The sequence below is a fragment of the Schistocerca americana genome, chromosome 2 (genome assembly GCF_021461395.2).
Source record: "Schistocerca americana isolate TAMUIC-IGC-003095 chromosome 2, iqSchAmer2.1, whole genome shotgun sequence".
Classification (NCBI taxonomy): domain Eukaryota; kingdom Metazoa; phylum Arthropoda; class Insecta; order Orthoptera; family Acrididae; genus Schistocerca; species Schistocerca americana.
In genome coordinates, this window is record NC_060120.1 from 631,782,432 (window position 1) to 631,804,306 (window position 21,875).

The 21,875-nt window shown below is 40.4% G+C and overlaps 1 protein-coding gene across 1 annotated transcript in view; it reads right to left on the reverse strand.

Annotated features, from left to right (window-relative positions):
• Positions 1-21,875, reverse strand: part of LOC124594261 (neuroligin-2-like) — a 335,593-nt gene that overhangs the window by 171,280 nt on the left and 142,438 nt on the right. The window contains exon 4 of the mRNA XM_047132625.1: positions 15,320-15,472. Coding sequence (XP_046988581.1) covers positions 15,320-15,472 — 153 coding nt within the window. The remainder of the gene's footprint in view (positions 1-15,319; positions 15,473-21,875) is intronic.

Sequence of the window (21,875 nt, forward strand, 5' to 3'; positions counted from 1 at the left end):
AAAATACTTTCACACAGTGAGGAGAATGTTGGAGATTGAGATTATATGAAGATGAGTTGCCGCATCGAAAGACGACTCTGTTTTAATAACTGCCAATGATATTCGTTCATGGTATCTGTGCCATTGTGCTCCCTCCTTCGCGGTAACACGAAACAAGCTGTCTTCTTTGCCCTCTGTCAATCGTTCCTGATGCGGATCCCACATTCCACAGAAATACTCAGAACAGAGTGGACAAGCGTAGCGTAAGCAGTCCCTTTTGTAAAACCGTTATATTTTATGAGCGTTGTGCCAATAAATCGGAGTCTTTGTTTTGCTTTCCCCACAACATTACCTACGTGACCGGTCGTATTGCTACCAACTTAATGATAACATTGTCATGTCAGGTCACCACTCATATACTGAGCCTTCTAAGTATTGGCAACACCGTCTGTCAGTTATGTAAAAGGGAAAATCCCTAGTACCTTTCTCTTTCCAGAAAGAATTAGGTTAGAGAAGTTACATATACAAAAGCTTCCTTTAAACAGTATGTTTCTCTGATGTAAATGTCAGCCGAAGAATCCTTTGTGATATTTGTCAAAAACACATTTCTTCTGTGTTCACCAACTAAACTGAGGTTGATGTGGAACCATATTGAGGGAGTAGGTGGGTTTACTTATTTGATAAGCTATGTAAATGTCTGTCATTGTTGTACCTGCCAAGAAAGCATATAAGCTGAATTAACAAAACGTTTTACAATGTTATTTGATTAATTTCCAAGTTCATTCCGCGTTTAAAAACCATTACTGTCTTTAAAACACCTTACCAGTAGGAAATAACTCATGTGTAAAAATACGGACTCCTTGTTTTATACAATAATTAGATGACACTTCACGTAAATCCATTCCAGTGGCAAAAATAAAAGTTTATTCCATGAAATTGAAATTAATATTGAGTTCAGGAGAAAGTTAAGGAATCTTCTGCGCACAGTTAGCAATAAATTTGTAATTGCAGAAATTCTGAATTGATGTGTTTGGATTAACAGTAGATTCTTGATTTTCACAGAGCAACGTATTCGTTCGTAGTTCGGCGGCTTTTGGAAGGATTTACAAAAATTGACGTAGTGTGAGTAGGACTCGTTCACTGGCGGTTCCGTGCAAACTTCATTTGTTCTTCCATCTTGGGAATCGAGAGTCTCAACAATTTTTGCCTGTTTTCCATGTGGATATTGGCAAAATATCGGTCCGGAAATTCCAAATCGGGATCATAACCTCTACAGCAGATCCTCAGACTGGCAGGGACATACAAAAAGAAGCGAACATTTTATGTTTGCAGACAGTAATAATATTCGTCTATTATGCTTTTGACTGACGGCGAATGCGACGTATGTTGTAATGGCAGAAAGATATTTTTGATGTAAATACAATTTAATAATTTTCATATTATTTTACTTTACTCGTACTGTGAAACTGCGCTTCTTAAAAATTTCATGATTCTACATAAACGGTAAGTACCGAACAGGTTTGAGTGAGTTTGCTAGTATCAAAATGTCTGCCATTGGTGGCCGAAGCTTTTGACTGCAATGATATTGAAGATTAACTTTTTTACACAGCCAGGATACAAATCTGAATTCAGTACGCCAACCTATTCACGAAAAAAATTGACCTTAATCGATGGACAGGTAAAAAGAGAGGGTGATAAAAAAGACCCAAAACTCTGTTCGTGTTATATCACTATACAATAAAAATTTCTGAATTTTTTTCCCTTTACGTGTAGTGTAAACCTTTCCTCTTGCCGAATTTCATGATTTAGGTCAACAGGGTATCTACAGGAGTTGGTTTACGAGGTCCAAACTTTGAGACATATTTGACCGAATCATAAGATCGAATTGACTCAGAAGCTTAAGTGTTTCAGACCTCCAAGACCATAGAATGTGACGTAATTTTGAACTTTATATACCAATTTGCTTCAGAGAAAAATGGGTTTTAACAGACGAACAGACAGGCAGGTGCATTAAAAATGATGAAAAATAATCTTTCGTGTGCTATAGATACAGATTAACTATTTTCGAATTTCTTTCCTTTACTTATGCTATGAAACTGTGCATCTTTGCTAATTTCATGATTCGAGGTCAACTGGAAGTTTGATGAACGAGTTTTCGAGCTTCAGAATATCTGACAGAAATGGTGGTATATTATTATTACACCCTGAAACAAGCTTGACTTATTTTCTGATAATGAAAAAGAATGTGTTTTCTGTTAGAATAGAACTATTGTTATGTGTGTGATTCTTGTTTTTTCTGTGGAAGCCGATGTAGGCCGCAGTTCTTATGTCGGACATTCGTGAAGTATTTTTGCATCGTTTACCATTTCCTCTCCAAGCAAACTCTGAGGCTTTACCTCTTCAACATGTCCGCGGCCATTTTCCTGTCTAACTGTTGATGTAGTCCTTCCCGTTGGAGATTAATGTCTATAATATGTAAGTCACTTCATGCAGATAGTAAAAGAAAACTTCTTCTGAGACGGTTAGCGTCACAAATGTTGCTCTTTTTAATGTGAAAAGAAGATATACTGTTAACATTCCCAGGAGGAATACTCTGCTGATGATACTTTTCTATTTGCCGACAGGTATCTCTGGCAAAGTAGCTTCTAAAATGCGTATTTGAAAATAGGTCTTAGGCTACATTACATTTCACATTGATGCTGAAGTTAACAATGTTTACATGTGATAGAAAGATAACAGATATATGCAGAGGTGTTGTTCTATGATCACGGGTTATAAACTACAGACAATTTGGAAATGAGCGATTCAGCAATAAAACGTTCCCAAGTGTTTGGAATCAACATAGGAACACTTAAACGATAATTAAGAAGAACTGGTAAATTTTGCAACGAAACTGACTGCCAAGCTAGACCGTCACATAGTGGGGGCCTGAGAACTTCAACAGACGTGAAACTAGAAGAAGCATTGCACTTATGTTTCTAGCAGAGTAGGAGGAGCTCCTGTTTAAAGTCCAATTTTAGTAGAGAAAGTAGGAGAGGCCCATGGAATTCTGAAATCTGAAGAAAGACTGAAGGATTCGTTAGAATGGGTGACTCAATTTAACCATTGCTCGGGGTTCCAGAAATTAAACTTGAGAAACAGGAAGATACATCTAGCGATAGAACAAAGCAGATGCTGATGACGCTACTGGAAGATCATCTCCAAAGAGACTTCAGCCCCTCAAACTGAAAGGCGCGCAACCAGGCGTAATCCTAATAGAGAACAGCTGTCTGTGCTTTGTTGCATTAATTCAACAGGTGGTTACAGACTGAACCTATTGCTTATCGGTAAAGTGAAGAAATTAAACGCATTCAAAAGAGTAATAAATATACCACATTATTGAAAGGATCAGGAAGGAGCCTGGGTAGACAGCGCTATCTTCAGACACTAGTTCCGAACTATTGTTTTTTCCGCTGTGTTTGCGTATTTGGAGAGAAAAGGTTTACTGGGTGGCGAACTGTGTCATCCTGAGAATACGTGCTTCTTTCGGGTGATGGAGTAATTGTTACTAGATATCTCCCACCTGCCACACTACGCATACTGTCAATGGACGTTCTGTAGTACATTCTTTCAGTACTGTTGATTATCAGGCAAACGGCATATGCAAGTTACCCTTTGCTTACCAAATTGATTATAGGTTCTTTAATAAGATGTCATCCATCATCATGTGGCTAATTGTCACGTGTGAGTGATGGCTTGTCAACTTCTTTATACATTTCCACACGTCAAACATTATGTGAGTCCTGTCCACATTTTCATATAATTCCCCCTACTGAATTCTTTTTTTTTTCTGTTTAATGTTGACAGTTTGTTCCTCTACTGTAAATCACATAATTTGTTTGCATCATAATTCTCTTATGTTTGTGAATGCTAATCTCTCATCTGACACCGCTTTAGAGCACACCAGATTCAATCAAAATTAAGGAGGAAATTTTTTCTGTATCTAGAAAACGTTCCATTGACACAATATTATCACGGTTTATACGACAATAGTTAGTTATTTTTACATTTTTTCTTTGTGTTTGTCGATTCTAGTACGTGAAAAACCTGAATATATAGTAGCGATTGAAACATATCCCAATGCGCTATTTTGACAGTTCCAGTATTGCTTTGTTGTTATTCCTACTTGTTTATTTAAGTCTTTAGCGTCACCGAAAAATACTTGGACGCAACTGACAAACTCCAAATGGTTAATTTTAAATTCGTCTCAGTGGTTTCCATTAAAGATATCGAAATACTTTCAGCGCTACATTTGTTGTTAGTAAGTTTATATGATGAGGTTAATAACTTGTTACTAATTCTGTCTGTAAAAACACTTCAATAACTGCCAGATAGTCAAATTGAGTCTGTCTTCTCGAGTGCAGATCCAGTTCTTTGGTAGTACATTAAAAAGTCTTTTTGTTTGTTAACAGCAGTTAATTGAACATATGTACTGAGTAACTTAAAAGAAACACACTTTATGGGACACCTTGACAGGTACATATACTGAGGTTACTTTTCCGTTTTCTAAGTCATTTCATTGTAGGGAGGATTCTTTAGCTTGTTGGCCAAGAAGAATCGTATTCCATTATTTATTGTCAGAAAAAACAAATCGAAAGTTTCGTCTCTAAAGCTGCGCGGTAGGTGTCACACTATAGTGGCCAACCAATTTTCTAAAACTATTATCACTTAACACCTTCGTGAATTTGTAGTAACCATTTATTAAAATTTATAATTATTTTTGTAGCTATACTCCTTCTTTTCTCTTTTTTAACCTACTGTAAGAGTCATCAATGTATTTCTATTTTCATTCGTTTTAATGGAGGCTAATTCTTAAATTTTATTTTCACACATGGAGCATTCAAGTTATGCAAATTACGTATGTCTGTTAGTTTTTCACTGGCTTTTAAAATAGGTAAATATGGATGGCAATTTACGATTCTTAAAGTACATTGAGGTTGTTTATTACACTCTTTCAATGCTTGTATTCTCTCATATATGTTGAAAAGTTGTACATTAGCTTTGGTTTTAAATCTTAGTTTGTATTAATTATTTTTATTTTATTTTACAGTGTTTCAATGTACTCGTTCGTGACCGTATAAATTTTTTCCCACAGAATAGTTCTATTTCACGTTATTTTTCTACCAACTTCCGCAAACTGCACTTTCTGGAACTAGATAAATGTGGGTTCAAAATATTTTCTTTTTATTTGTGTTTTTAATATCACACGTGTATAATTTCTGGTGCTGTTGAATTCTTTTGGTTCCCACTAGTGTGTTATAAAATTTGTGATCCAGACGATGTTTGTTTCTTTATTGTTTCAGTGGAAATTTTCAGTTTAAATTAATGGTTTATTTTAATGTACCTATTCTCACACACACAATAGATTTTACTGATAGTATTACGCTACGCTGAGCTACCGAGTCTCAGCTGCTATAATTCACCATTGGATTCAGGATAACTGGAGGAGCTCTTTACATTTCATCTTCTGTCTGTGAGAAATAATAAAATTTAGTTCCAAGCATGTTTTCTATACCTGCTGAAGAAACATCTCCGGAGAGTTTTGTTGTATGCTGTTTGTAACAATAACACATTTAATGGCGGAAATTGGCGGTTTTCTGAAACCTGGAAACACTACCGGTAGGTACAACTATAGCAAAACTTCTTACTGGTTTTTCTTTTCAATATACAAAATGGAAGGCTTACGCTGTAGGGAACATGAAGGTTGTTCAACACCTCAGAATGATTCGCTTGTTTCATGAATAGATATTCACTACCGGATATGGTCGGTGCGTCGAGTTACCCACTACACAACAATCGGATTATAAAAGGCCACGTTCCGGCTTTGGGGCCATCATTAGACCTAATAAATTAAAAATTACGAATAAAAATATATGAAGAGGTTCATAAATTAACAGATGACGGATTAAGTGTGTAAATAAAGTGAGCAAGGTACCTAATGGTCACAATGGCTGAGAATGCCAGTTTAAAATAAAAGTATACAATGATTGGCATTGCTTTCTCCATCTACAACGTCCATAATAAACTGTTCAACTTATCAAATGTTCATTCTATTAACCAGCTAAAAGACGCACCAAAGCACAAATTAAAAATCGTGCAAGCAGTAAATCAGGAAACCAAAATATGGTTTTTACTAGCTCCACTGTTGCTGATTTTTAATTCATTGACTTACTAATATTTTTCTCTATAATCTACCCTATATTTGCTATTTAAATTTCGTTTTACTGGACAGTGTCTTGAAAAGAGGATATAAGATGAACATCAACAAAAGCAAAACAAGGATAATGGAATGTAGTCTAATTAAGTCGGGTGATGCTGAGGGAATTAGATTAGGAAATGAGGCACTTAAAGTAGTAAAGGAGTTTTGCTATTTGGGGAGCAAACTAACTGATGATGGTCGAAGTAGAGAGGATATAAAATGTAGGCTGCCAATGGCAAGGAAAGCGTTTCTGAAGAAGAGAAATTTGTTAACATCGAGTATAGATTTAAGTGTCAGGAAGTCATTTCTGAAAGTATTCGTATGGAGTGTAGCCATGTATGGAAGTGAAACATGGACGATAAATAGTTTGGACAAGAAGAGAATAGAAGCTTTCGAAATGTGGTGCTACAGAAGAATGCTGAAGATTAGATGGGTAGATCACATAACTAATGAGGAAGTATTGAATAGGATTGGGGAGAAGAGAAGTTTGTGGCACAACTTGACCAGAAGAAGGGATCGGTTGGTAGGACATGTTCTGAGGCATCAAGGGATCACCAATTTAGTATTGGAGGGAAGCGTGGAGGGTAAAAATCGTAGAGGGAGACCAAGAGATGAATACACTAAGCAGATTCAGAAGGATGTAGGTTGCAGTAGGTACTGGGAGATGAAAAAGCTTGCACAGGATAGAGTAGCATGGAGAGCTGCATCAAACCAGTCTCAGGACTGAAGACCACAACAACAACAACACTTTTCTGAAAATTATAAAATTTTTATAGGAATTATTGACTTATTGAAGTGATAAGGAGAAAAGACAACACTATTTTAGAATTTTTTGTTTTTGTGATGTACCCGAAAAAGTACAAGCATATGCAACGCCACTAGATATTTCTCTCGCTCATACAGGTTGTCACTTTCCTTCTTCTTTACTTTGCACACTACACAGTCTCTGGAGTATGTTTTCTTGATGGGACTGGGCTGTAGGATTAAACCTTACAAAACCTGGAAACGATTTCTCATAACACCCAAATTATAGAAAGAAATCGAGTGTGTAGGACACCGGTAAACATCTCGACTTCTCGGCTTTCCAGTGGTATATAACACGTTATGCCAAGTATTAACAGGTACCAAAAACCCTAAGAAGTATTTATAGCTACTGTGCCCATCTCATAGCCGGGAATGTAATGACGGACTTGAAAATTGCGACTGGCTGTGAGCCAGCTGTCTAACCGAGCGGGTTACGTACTCACTCCCTACTCTATGTATGTGCACCGAGCGAGGTCGCGCCGTGGTTAGTGCACTGGATTCGCATTCGGCAAGACGACGATTCAAATTCTCGTCCGACCAACCAGATTTATATTGTCCGTGATTTCCCTAAATCGCTCAGGACAAATACCGGGGTTGTTCTTTTAAAACGGGACGATCGATTTCCTTCCGAATCATTGAAACAATCCGAGCTCGTGCTCCGTCACTAATGAGCTCGATGTGGACTGGACGTTTAACCCTAATCTTTCCTCCTTCCTCCCTCGAATATACTTTTAAGTTTGACTGCTTTACCCCCGCACTTAATAGAACCATTATTCCTTTATGGATGTATTGATATGTTTTTCTTTTTTTTTTTTTTTTAAGTTCCTCGTTCTTTTCACCTGACGATAAGTGCAAAGTCGAAACCCGTACTTTTAATAAAGTAGCATTTGACCAAGGCATTGATTTCCACAATGCCATCCGATATAATACCCTCAGATCTAATCTGCAGGTCCAAACGGTCCCACTTCGCGAATGCGCTGCGTTATAACGTGAATACGTTGTCATAATTATGTCCCTTAGAGCACTTGTTACTGCTGCACAGTTTTTGCCCAATAACTTTAGAAGGTAAGTCTTGGTATTAAAAGTGGAGGTAATGAAGGTATTTCACATCTAGTGTCAAAAGTCTAAATAGATTTGCAGTGGTGAAAGTAATATTACAAATACGTGTAAAATCTTATGCGACTTAACTGCTAAGGTCATCAGTCCCTAAGCGTACACTCTATTTAACCTAAATTATCCTAAGGACAGACACACACACCCAAGCCCGAGGGAGGACACGAACCTCCGCTGGGACCAGCCGCACAGTCCATGACTGCAGCGCCCTAGATCGCTCGGCTAATACCGCCCGGTAAAGTAATATTTCTGAATCAACACGGATCACATTTTTTGTCATTCTGTAACCCAGTACTGCATTAAGTGGTGAATCAAGGTTCACAAAGACTTCTGTTTCACTCAGATCTATAAGCTACAATGATAAATAAACTAGATACGAAGAATCTAGCTTCAGTCTTAACTTGGTTTCCTTTTTAAGGAAAACACTTTGACTTCTTATTTCGTGACTGTTACAACGAATCAGCTATCTTAGACATTCGATGAAAGAGACCCACGTTCTAAATTTTCATAACGCCTTAACAAGATTTGAGTGAAGGTTTGTGCTTCAGTGTTGCTATTTTCCTTTTCATTCCTTTCTTAGGAACTATTAATCCACAAATATTTTGTTTTAGTAATACGATGCATTATCACTGTTAAACAGTCTTACAGCCTGCATGTTTAAAATCCCTTCGTTACAGATGCACGTCTCGGGTTTCCTGGCTGTCTGGCATGGAGTCACATCATTCATGCGTGGAGAAAATATGTTCGTCAGATTGAGCAAAACTGTAGATGTTTCCCGAAGAAAGACTCTCCTAGGTGAAGGAATCAGTGTACAAATTACTGGCTACGAACGTTTTAAACTCTATAGTTTGCATGGACCTCAGCCTCGAAACAAACAAATCTGCATAATACCTATGCAATCATTGACATCTTCGAAGGTCTGAAATCAGTAAGGAGCAAAAGAATGTAGGTTTCAACGTCTCGTTGACGATAAAACTATTGAACATGGAGGCATATATGCAGAGTCATTTTCGAAAGATATAAATCTACATCCACCTGATTACCCTACAAGCCGCTGTTCCGGGAATTCTTTTCTGTTCTATTAGCATACTGAACGAGGAACAATAACTAAGTACATCACTCTGTGCGCCCTTTAATGTCAGTTTTATCTTTTTCATGATGTCTAAACATATCGACAAGAGTGTCCCAAGATCTACGTCGCTTTTTTCGAGTTATTCCCATTTTTGTTCCCAGAGAATTTCTGTTACTCTTACGATCTTAACAGCGCGTCTCTCAGCTTGTTCCTTACCTGCTGCTATGTCGCCAGTGCTCTACGGCTAGCGTCTGTGATTAAAAATCAAAACGTCTTCGGTCCCGTATCATCACTTAAATTTTGAATGAGTTCGTTAGCCGTGACTGCCGAAGAATTCCAACATTGGCAGTCATTCCTCATTCAGCCATCTGCCTTGTCAAAAAGGGTGGAAAAGCGGACATAGCTTCAGGACACTCTCTCATCCCTAGGGTGGGAAACAACCCCTAAAGGAGGAAAATTAGGAACTATCAACGGCATGAGTAATGAAACCTATGCATTAAAGACACATAAAGTGTCTCCACAGAACACGTGGCATGTAATTGAAAAAGTGTCATGATGATCTCTCCACTGGCAAAAGATTTACGAATAGTCCCCAGATGGGATCACCGGGATGGCACTGCCAAGGGAAAGGTGACCACGAGAAAAGTGTTGAATAACCTACGATGATAACGATCTACGAGTCGGGTAGTGGACTGTCAGAAGCTTGAACGTGGCAGAGAAGCTACACGATGTGAAAAGAGAAATGCATAGGCTCAGATTAGACCCAGTGAGGAACAGTCAAGGGAAATGGAAAGGACACAAGGATTTCGGGTCTGATGAGTACAGAGTAACATCAACAGCTGCAGAAAAAGGTATAGCGGCAGTTAGATTCGCTTTCAATATTAAGGTAGAGCAGAAAGTGAGTTGCTTTGAACATAGTAGTGATAGGATGGTTCTTACCAGAGTCGACAAGAAACCAACACCGACAGGTGTAGTTCAAGTATATATGCCGATGTAGTAAGCAGAAGATGAACAGATACAGAAAGTCTATGAAAATACTGAACAGGAAATTCAGTTCGTAAAGGGAGATGTAAATCTAATAGTCTTGGGGGTTAGGAATGTGGATGTAACTAATTACTAAAACAAAAGCTTACGTTAGGATATGGGGTTAGTACTAGGTATGAGAGACGAGAAGAATTAATTGAGGTTTGTAAGAAATTTCAGCTGGCAATAGTGATTACTCTGTTCAAGAAACACAAGAGGAAAAGGTATACTTGGAAAAGGCCGGGAAAACGGGAAGGCTTCTGTTAGATTACATCATACTCAGTAAGTGTTTTGAAATCAAGTACTTGATTGTAAGGCATACACAGGAGCAGATGCAGATTCATATCACAATTTAGTAGTCATGAAGAGTGGGTTTAAGTTCAACGAACTAGTCAGGAAGAATCAGTGCGCAATGAACTGGGACGCGGAAGTACTAAGGAATGAAATGGTACACTTGAGGTTTCTGAGGCCGTAGATTCAGCGATAAGAAATAGCTCTGTAGTCATTTCAGTTGAAGAGGAATGGACATCTCCAAAAAGGGCAGTCACTGAAGTTGAAAAGAAAACCGTCGGCACAAACAAGATATATGTGAATAAACAGTGGATGACAGAAATAATACTCAAGCAGATCAGTGAAAGAAGGAAGTATAAAAATTTCGGGGAAATTCTGGAATACAGAAACATAAGCCGCTTATAATGGAATACATAGAAGTGCAGGGAAGCTAAGGAGAAATGGCCGTATGAAAAATGCAAAGAAATAGAAAACGAAATAATTGTTGGAAGGACAGGCTCAGCAAAAAGGTCAAAACAGCCTTCGCGGAAACTTAAAGCAAAGTCAGTCACAATAACAGTGCAATGGGAATACAACTGTGAAACGTAGAGGAAGGAGGATAGTTGGAAAGAATACACTGCAGGTTTCTTTGACTAGGAGAACTTATTTGATGATGTGGTAGAAGAAGAAAAGAGAGTCGATATAGAAGAGATGAGAGATCCATTATTAGAATCAGAATTTAGAAGATCTCTGGAAGACTCAAAATGAAATGAGGCAGAAGGGATAGACAAAATTCCAATAGAATTTCTAAAATCATTGAAGTTGCAAGAAAATGGCTATGCACTCTGATTGTAGAAAGTGTGTCTGGTGATATATCATCTGACTTCCCGAAAAAACATCGTCCATACAATTCCGAAGATTGCAAGAGCCGACAAGTTGTGAGACTTATCGCACAATCAGCTTATTAGCTCATAGATCCAAGTTGCTGACAAGAGTAGCATACAGAAGAATGGAAACGAAGATTGAGAATGTATTAGATGACGATCAGTTCTTCTTTAGGAAAGGTAAAGGCACGAGGGAGGCAAATCTGACTTAGCCACTGATAAAGGAAGAGAAACTAAAAAAAAATTGTGAGACATTCATTGGATTTGACGACCTGTCAAAAGCGTCCGAAAGTGTAATATGGAGCAATATGTTAAAAATTGTTATACAAATAGCACAATATAGGGATAGACCTATGATATACATCATGAAACTTCCTGGCAGATTAAAACTGTGTGCCGGACTGAGACTCGAACTCGGGACCTTTGCCTTTCGCAGGAAAGTGCTGTACCAACTGAGCTACCCAAGCACGATTCACACCCCGTCATCACAGCTTTAATTCCAGCGGTACCCCGTCTCCTACCTTCCAAACTTTACAGAAGCTCTCCGCAGGACAATTTTAATCTACCAGGAAGTTTCATATCAGCGCACACTCCGCTGCAGAATGAAAATCTCATTCTGGATATACAACATGTACAACAAGCAAGGGGGAAGAATAAGAGTTGAAGACGAAGTAAAAATTGCAGGGATTAAAAAGGATGTAAGACATTTGTTCAATCTATAAATCGAAGACTCAATGACGAATATAAAAGGAAGTTAATTAAAATTCTAGGCGAAAGATATCAATTACATTATGTGCTGTGACATTGCTATCATCTGTGAAGCTGAAGAAGAATCACCGCAACCGTTGAATGGAATGAACAGTCCAATGAACACAAAATATGATTTGAGAGCAAAGAAAGACGAAAGTAATGAGAAGTAGCAGAAATGAGAACAGTGAGAAACTTAACATCAGGATTGGTGATCACGAAGTAGATGAAGTTAAATAATACTGCAAACTAGGCAGCAAAATAACATACTGGAGACGGAGCAAGGAGGACATAGAAAGCAGGTTAGCACTTGCAAAAAGGGCATTCCTACTAGCAACAAACACAGACCACAGTTTGGGCAAGAAATTTCTGAGAATGTACGTTTGGAGCACAGAATTGTACGGTGGTGAAACATGGCTTGGGGAAAAATCGGAAAATAAGAGGTTCGAAGCATTTGAGATGTGTTGCTACACAAAAATGTTGAAAATTTGGTGGTCTGACAAGGTAAAGAAAACGAGATTCTGTGCAGAATCGATGAGGAAAGGGATATATGGATAACACTGACAAGAAGGGAAGATACGACATCAGTTGAGACGTCAAGGACTAATTTCTCTGTTACTAGAGGGAGGTGTTGAGGGTAGAAATTGTAGAGGAAGACAGAGATTGGAACACGTCTAGCTAATAGCTGAGGAGGTAAGTTGGAAGTGCTACCCCTAGATGAAGAAGTTGGTAGGAGAGTAATTCGTGGCTGGCAGCATCAAACGAGTTAGAAGACTGATGACTAAAAAAAAAAAAGTACAGTTTTCCATTCGTCAGACTTTTCGTGGTTATCCAATTTCTTCTCGGTTTTTGGTATCATCCGTGAACATACGATGCGATTCGCTCAAGAAGTTTTCGATAAACTTTTTAATCAGGTGCTGTGGGGGTCTTTGCCTTTACTAAGGCATCTTAAGGAGCCGACGTCCATCACAACAAGAAGTAAAATTTTTTTTCGTTCTTGAATTCCTTACGACAGACGGATATACCTTAACCGGTTTAGGGAATACAGAGGAAACCTAAATCTCGGTGATAGTCTGATGTTGCAACTGTTGGCCTCCCGATTGATTGTCACTGTCGTAACAATGATGCCACCTCACATAAAGCGTGATCAGAAATTAATTTGTTCGAAGACCGTACAGTTAAGAATTCGTATGCCAGTCATGTAAAATCACCTTGAGGATTGAGGCAGTTTCCTTCCGACGCACCACATTGGAATTACCCGTTTCACACATCTCTTTGTTTTGCTGCTTGAAGAAGATCGTAACTGCCTGCTTCAGATTCTCGTCCAATTGGAATCGTCGAACATTCAGCGCCTTGTTAGGGGCGACTGTGGGATAACTGCATGTGGAGACATCAGGATTCTAGTGCGGGTCCTCGTGTGTCTCTCACTTGAGTTAGCGTTACTTCTGCGTTGTGATATTTGCAATATGGAAACGTGCATTATCACGAAGGGGCAGCATCACTTGACACAGTTTTTCTGGACGTTTCGTGTTAAATGCACGCCATAATTTCACCAGCGTTGCGCAGTACCGTTCCACAGTAACAGAGAGACGAGGTTAACTGAAATCAGTAAGCAATGCACGTCGGTAATCAGAGAACAAGGTGAGCAACACCTTTCCAGTAGATAAATTTGTTGGGACGAGGGGACGATGGGTGGCACCACTCCATCGTAGGCCTTCTGATTCTTCGTAAGCCAAGAAAGGAATAATGGCATGATAGTTCTGTTTCGACACATTTGGTAATAACTTCGCCATAGCTCCCGTTTTCACATACACTGCACGCACGTCGGAAAGACACTGACCGCTTGCCAATATTTAGGTGCTTATATTCTTGCATCGGTTTCGCGCTACTTCGTGTGTACACTTCAGCAACAACCTCAGACCGTAACTTTTTGATCGCTCCTTATACATTTTCGCAAAATGGTAATTTCAATGAGAAAAATCGACGTCGGTGTGCCGTACAACAGAGAAGATTTTGAGTCTGTTTAATTTATTGTATTCTCCCCGTTTTAATAGTACAACAGTTGTCATTTGTACTTACTGTAGTGAAAAACAACACACATAGTGAGAATACTTTAAACACGTTTTATATTGTGGCATAGGAACTTTTCCTTTCGTTGTAACAAATATGACGAAATTCAAAATAAAATAATCCCATTCCCGCCTGCGGCGGCAGCCACTGGAATATTTCGTACTCAGCGGTAATGTTGGGGTAAGGTATAGTTAACAGTTGTCTCGAGAGCGAACCTCCCACGTACAGAAACATGAGATTTCCACTTATTTGCGTTATCTCTGTTGTTGAGCATAACTTCGTTGCATAAGCCCTTAGGTAGGGAACTTACTTCATTATGAAGTTTAATTACATGACGCGGTAAACTGATTTAATGGTTCATGAGGTTTGAGAACAGCTCACATTTCGGTTCAGAGTGAAACATTGATTTTGAGAACAGTTCCAAAGCTGCAAATGAGACATTTCTCTACAACATGTATTCTTCTAAGAACAAGTGCGCCAGATCTCCTTCCACACATTTCGATATTTCGATCTCTTTCTCCACCGCTAGTGACCTTGTATCCGGCAGCACTTTAAACCGTCTTCTTTCCATCCTCTTCTTCAAAAAGTATGAGTATTTCGAGGTATGCAAGGAAGCATCAGTTAAGATTAGAATGTAGGAAAGAGGTACTGCCATGAAAGAATCCGTGAGCGGAGGATGTGTCGTGCCAGGATAGTTTTGTCAGTGGAGCATTACGCGGGAATGGTAACGTTCTGTTTTCGAGTCCCGTTCTGGCACACATTTGCTATCCGTCAAAAAGCCGAAATGGAGTCATAGATTTATCCCACAAGGAATCCATTTCTTCACCGACTGGCGTTGCATCTGCACATATTTCTAACATTTAAATTATTTTAATAATTTTTATGAGAACACTGTCATATAAAATGTTATAAAAGGACTTTTGTTGAAAATTATTAAAAATAACAAATTGAAAAGCGGGAAATAAATCGTAGCAGCTAAATTCTAGACCTCACAACTCAGATCTGGGAAACAGATTAATCTTATTGTTTCCATACTGAAAACATTGGTATTTCTCCTAAATTTCGTGTCGTAAAATCGTGATCACACTTTTGTAGTAAACTAGTAAACAGTGCGCTTACCGAGAATGCCGAGCCGGTAGTTGAAGGTGACGACGATGACGTGGCCGTAGCTGGCCAGAACGCTGCCGTCGTAAGGATTTCCAGAGTTCCATTCGAAGGACTCGCCGTGGATGTACACCACCACCGCATACGGAGCTTCCAGACCTCTGTTCCCTGCAAACATTACCGGCCGACAGTTAATAATTTAGCTGCGACAACTCTGTTTCGTATCTGCGTGTGTGTGTGTGTGTGTGTGTGTGTGTGTGTGTGTGTGTGGCGTGGGGGGGGGGGGTGGGGGGGGGTGTGTGGGTGGGTGCGTGTGTGTGTTACAGACGTAACGACGACAATCGCGGTAAACCTTCGTCTAGTAAACTAACTTCAATATTGTCGTGAACATAGAACATGATGACACGAGAATACAAACAGTAGTCTCAAAGGATTATGTATCACTCAGAGAAAATCGAGCTGCACATTAAAAATTGGTGTCCTCAACACATCGACATTTCTTTGCTACAAGAGGGTGACTTCACGGAAACCTTAGTTATAGACGGTCGCATTTTGGCTGTCCGGGAAACATTTCACCTGAAAAATCACCTCATCGTCGTCCTGGCAATGCCTGTCACGCAATAGTTTCTTTATCCGAGGAAACAGAAGAAGTCATTGGATACCGTGTCAGGAAAATAGGGGCGTGTGTGACTCTTAGAAATCAATCCATTACGTGCTTACACGCAATGAATGTGCGATCCTGTATGGTCTGTCCATAGCTTAGTGGAGTCGCGCAGACCAGTCTGCTCAAGCGGCACTATAATCAAATGTCTACGTAGCCTTGATCTGGAAATGAGGTAACCAATCAGAATGGCCTTCCTCCCCACTCCAGTGTTCACAAAATGTTTGTGACAGATGTTCACGCGTATTTCTCAATCAAATCTGTTATGTCGTTTAAAATGATTGCAGCATTCATATGCTTATTCGTTTGTCTACCTAGACATATCTTTCTTCAGGAAACGTTTACAGTTATGTGTAAAATGAGGAAGTGCAGAATTCTTCACAAACGACCGAGGCTGCTTCATGACAGGCAGTCTTGTAAGTGAAGACGTGGAGGAATCGTAATGAAGTTGTTACAGTGTTATCTTTTGCTGACTTGGTTCACCGTCCAGCAAGACAGGCAATACATAAGAAGGCATTTCCGATAAAGAGCCACTTTTAATCTCAGTGGTACCACATACGCCCCCGTTGATAGGCAAGATCGTCTGCTCCAATCGTTGGCTGAGTTGCATGGAGGTTTTCTTCAGCCTACAGGAGCTGATGATTGAAACTCTTATCGTTTCATGTCGGTAAACAAAATCATCGGTTTCACAAGAACCACTGACAGAATATTAAGTAGGGCTACCATCCAGACTAGAGTCACACTCACACCTTCCGCTGCTTCTAACCGTCATCCATTGGTTAGTGGATTTTGATTCCCAAAATGTTGCGGTATTTCCTCCATCTGAGGAGTGCAGACTGAACGAAGCTCTCCACTATTTATCGCTTGGGGTACAAGAGAACCTTGGTTCAAATGACGCTGGAATAGTCTGACGAACAACTTATCGGATGGCTCTGTGCGACTTAAATGTACGGAAGCTATTTGGAAGACACGGTTCGATTGTCCACGAAATGGAGACCACAGCAAACATCAAAAATGCTTTATTTGCAACAAATAGCTACACCATCTAGGTACATCTCTACGGTCACCTCTTCGACTGAGGTGTTTCTCGTAGCCTTGCCCCAGCCAGCCAATACGCTGATCGTAGAATGGCGCTGCCTGTGCTTTCTGGCAGTTCGCTATGCTTTTTACCTGTGACAAAATGTTTTCTTCTAGCCAGTCGATTCACGTGAGCAGAGATGAAATTCAGAGGCTGTGTGGTGGATGATCAGACATTTCCCATCGACAACAGTGCAGGAACGCCCTCATTGCCTCTGCAGTGTACGGCCAAGTATTTCATGGTCATGAGGAAGGAAATCCATGCCAGGTACGTTGTGTGGGCTGCATAATTAAGGCGAAATCTCTCGCTGGCAGTTATTCTTGGTGAAAGACACTATTTTCTAGGCATCTTTAAGTTCTCACTGTCCAATCAGAATTGTAAAGACCGACGTGCCCAACTCGTTTATGCAAAGCTTCTTTGGATTTTCGCTGTGGTTTCCATTTCGTGACCGATCAGACCTTATTTTCCGAACAGCCGTCGTATTTCAGATTTGAGAGCCCTATCTCGCAGGGTACTTCTGTATGCTGTATCACAGCAATAAATCCAATATATCTCGTGCTGAGTTACAGGCAATGGTTGAAGAAGAGAAAGAAAAGTTTTCTAATACATTCGCACGTGCGAATTGCACACCAACTGTGAGGTCATTCGTGTAAGTGGGTGAAATATATACGATGTCCAGTATTTTACAGTACATTAACGTGTATTAAGACGACTGAAACTAAAAATACAATTCGAACAACAAAATTGACTGCACACTGCCCAACGCTCCTAGTGACTCGTATCTAGAGTAAGAAAAACTGTGTTTTTCCTATTCTTATCTCTGCAGCCAAACGTCTTTCTTCCTCCTCCTATCAACAAGTGTTCAGAATTTATAAAATATGCTTTTATAGACTCATATTTACTAGAATATTTTATTCTTTTCGAAACTGTCTTAACTGCATGTAGAACGAGCACCTATTGTTGGGGTATGTTCATCTACTGTTGCTCGCCAAAGAGAGCCGCTCTTATCGCCAGGTTGTAGTGTTCCTGTGGTGAGTTGCATTACAGGTAAAAGATAAGGTAAGTACATTACATTACAGGAGCAGCCAAAAAGAGATATTGCTCTTTTCAGCGTGCCATTGAAGGGTGCGAAAGCCAGAAGAGCTTACGGAGTATGGACTATACTTATGACCGCCTTCACAGTAGATACAAAGGTCATCATTCAGAAGGAAAGAAGCTACGGGAGTAACCAATATGCGGTAGTTGATCAAGTAGACAACATCGAAAGCTTCTTAGGCTGTCCGTTAGTAAAGTAGCTAGTTACGTGTTCCATAGAGCATTTGTACGACTCTTTTATTGAGACGATGTGGAACAGCTCAGTATATACAATATGTGGTTTGTGGGGTTGGCGGGACCACACTACAAAGGCCATCGGTTACATGAAATGTACATACGATTGAGGTTAACATTAATGAACGCGGTACTGTTTTGTGTAAGGAGTCACAATACCACAATGTGGTAAATGACTGAGAGAATTAATGGTTGGTGCAGGGATCCACATTTGAATCGCAACACAAAAGAAACTCTTTAACTGGTAAAGCTCAGATTCAGAAAATCGAGTATCTTATGCACTCCAAACGCCTTCTTGAAGTCGTGAACTGACAAATGGGAATCTCTAATACTTCGTGTAAAGAGATTCTATCGCATGGAGTTATTAAAAGTAACATCGATGCTGTGCGAAGAACAGAAGACATGTCACGTAGGGAGGCGTCAGGCAATCCATCTTTCATATAATTTCGCGGTTGTATCAAGCCCGTAGAGTGTCTTTTCTCTGTCTGTGCCTTCTTAAACGCTTTTCTTGTCGGGGCAAATATCTCGCTTAGAACCGAAATTTAGTGTATTATTTTCATTTAATTACACTACTGCCCATTAAAATTGCTACACCATGAATAAATGCAGATGATAAACGGGTATTCATTGCACAAATATATAATACTAGAACTGACATGTGATGGCATTTCCACGCAATTTGGGTGCATAGATCCTGAGAAATCAGTACCCAGAACAACCACCTCTGGCCATAATAACGGCCTTTATACGCCTGGGCATTGAGCCAAACAGAGCTTGGATGGCGTGTACAGGTACAGCTGCCCATGCAGCTTCAACACGATACCACAGTTCATCAAGAGTAGTGACTGGCGCAATGTGACGATCCAGTTGCTCGGACACCATTGACTAGACGTTTTAATTGGTGAGAGAGCTGGAGAATCTGCTGGCCAGGGCAGCAGTCGAACATTTTCTGTACCCATAATGGCACGTACAGGACCTGCAACATGCCGTCGTTCATTATCCTGCTGAAATGTAGGGTTTCACAGGGATCGAATGAAGGGTGGAGCCACGGGTCGTAACACATCTGAAATGTAACGTCCACTGTTCAAAGTGCCGTCAATGCTATCAAGAGGTGACCGAGACGTGTAACCAATGGCACCCCATACCATCACGCCAGTTGATACGCCAGTATGGCGATGACGAATACACGCTTCCAATGTGCGTTCAACGCGATGTCGCCAAACACGTATGCGACCATCATGATGCTGTAAAAAGAACCTGGATTCATCCGAAAAAATGACGTTTTGCCATTCGTGCACCCAGGTTCGTCGTTGAGTACACCATCGCAGGCGCTCCTGTCTGTGATGCAGCGTCAAGGGTAACCGCAGCCACGATCACCGAGCTGATAGTCCATGCTGCTGCAAACGTTGTCGAACTGTTCGTGAGGATGGTTGTTGTCTTGCAAACGTCCCCATGTGTTGACTCAGGGATCTAGACGTGGCTGCACGATCCGTTACAGCCATGCGGATAAGATGCCTGACATCTCGACTGCTAGTGATACGAGGCCGTTGGGATCCAGCACGGCGTTCCGTATTATTCTCCTGAACCCATCGATTCCATATTCTGCTAACAGTCAATGGATCTCGACCAATGCGAGCAGCAATGTCGAGATGCTGTAAACCGCAGTCACGATAGACTACAATCCGACCTTTATCAAAGTCAGAAACGTGATAGTGCCCATTTCTCCTCCGTACACGAGGCATCACAATAACGTTTCACCAGACAACGCCGGTCAACAGCTGTTTGTGTATGAGAAATCGGTTGGAAACTTTCCTCATGTCAGCACGTTGTATGTGTCGCCACCGGCGCCAACCTTGTGTGAATGCTCTGAGAAGCTAATCATTTGCATATCACAGCATCTTCTTCCTGTCGGTTAAATTTCGCGTCTGTAGCATCTTTGTGGTGTAGCAATTTTAATGGACAGTAGTGTATGTTCGATATTCAGCACACCACCTACCTGTAACAACCTGTGCTAAGAACTGCTGAGCACTGGGATTATTTAATGTGGCTGTAATCGCAAATACATGCAACGTGGTGAACTTCCTTGGCTCAACCGCGCGACTGCTACGGTCGCAGGTTCGAATCCTGCCTCGGGCATGGATGTGTGTGATGTCCTTAGGTTAGTTAGGTTTAAGTAGTTCTAAGTTCTAGGGGACTGATGACCACAGTAGTTACGTCCCATAGTGCTCAGAGCCATTTGAACCATTTTTTCCTTGGCTCATCTTTGCATCACATCCTTGAGAGTGGGAATCGAGTTTAACTTTCGAAGCTGTCTTGAGGCGCCTCTCAACGGCTCGTTATTTGTGTGCGTTTCCTTAACGAACGCTTTCGCGATTGTTTCTATCACACCTACCATCGAGGGGTGCGTTTGTTCATTTTTTTAGGTCGAACCGACGAAAACTTCTGAGGATAATGTACCGGCGTCGTCTCTCTTGTCTTCTGATAGGAGTAGTCTGGCATCACTGAAAAATTCGTCTTGTTGTTTGGGCAGTTCGTCCCTCCAAGTTTCCTCCACCTACGAGCATGGAAGAGAGGCGAGATGGATTTTGTACAAATTTAGTCAGTCGTAGGACTGTCGTAGTAATAATGACGTACCGCTCCTATGCGCACTTAGACGGCGATTTTGGACGGAAGTCTGATTTTTTTCGTGTTTTTCCTGTATCTGTAAAGTTATTTATTAGAAGTGTTATGGGTTTCTTACGAGAGATAATTTTGCTCTCATTTAACTAAACTCACATGGGGCATTACTTATTCTTTACTTGGATATGATGAAGTTGATGTATGGGGTTCCCAAACGGGTTAGTGTTTCTTTCCAGTGCGAGAAACAAGCCGGTCCTTACGACTCATCTTTTTGGTAAAAATTGGTGAATATTATCTTTAGTCATTCTGTGTACACCTGTGTCTTGAGTCTTTCAATAGCAGCTACCAGACTGATAATAGGGAGACGGTTACAGAACCTTGCATATCCACGTATGATGTCCGATGGTGGGGCATACTGTTAAAAAATACTGATTTGAATAGATTTTCAATCTCTCTTCATTTTATGACATGTTTCAGGAACCAAACTATATTAACAGGGTATGTAAGATGTGATCAAATGTGTGTGAAATCATAATGGGACTCAACTGCTAAGGTCATTAGTCCCTAAGCTTACACACTACTTAACCCAAATTATCCTAAGGACAAACACACACACCCATGCCCGAGGGAGGACTCGACTCGAACCTCCGCCGGGACCAGCCGCACAGGTATATAAGACGAATAGTAGAACTTCTGGTACAGTCCAGTTGACTCCCTCGGCGTCCACTCGTCTTCTTTGTGTCCTTCGATAGAGGAGTGACATGTGATGAGAATACTAGCAACCAGGCGAAGTATTATAGAGGTCTGTCCCGTTCTGAGTATCTGTTGTTAGGTATGAGTATCATGAAAGTAGCTTTTTCTTATATTCGCTACGCTCATTCATT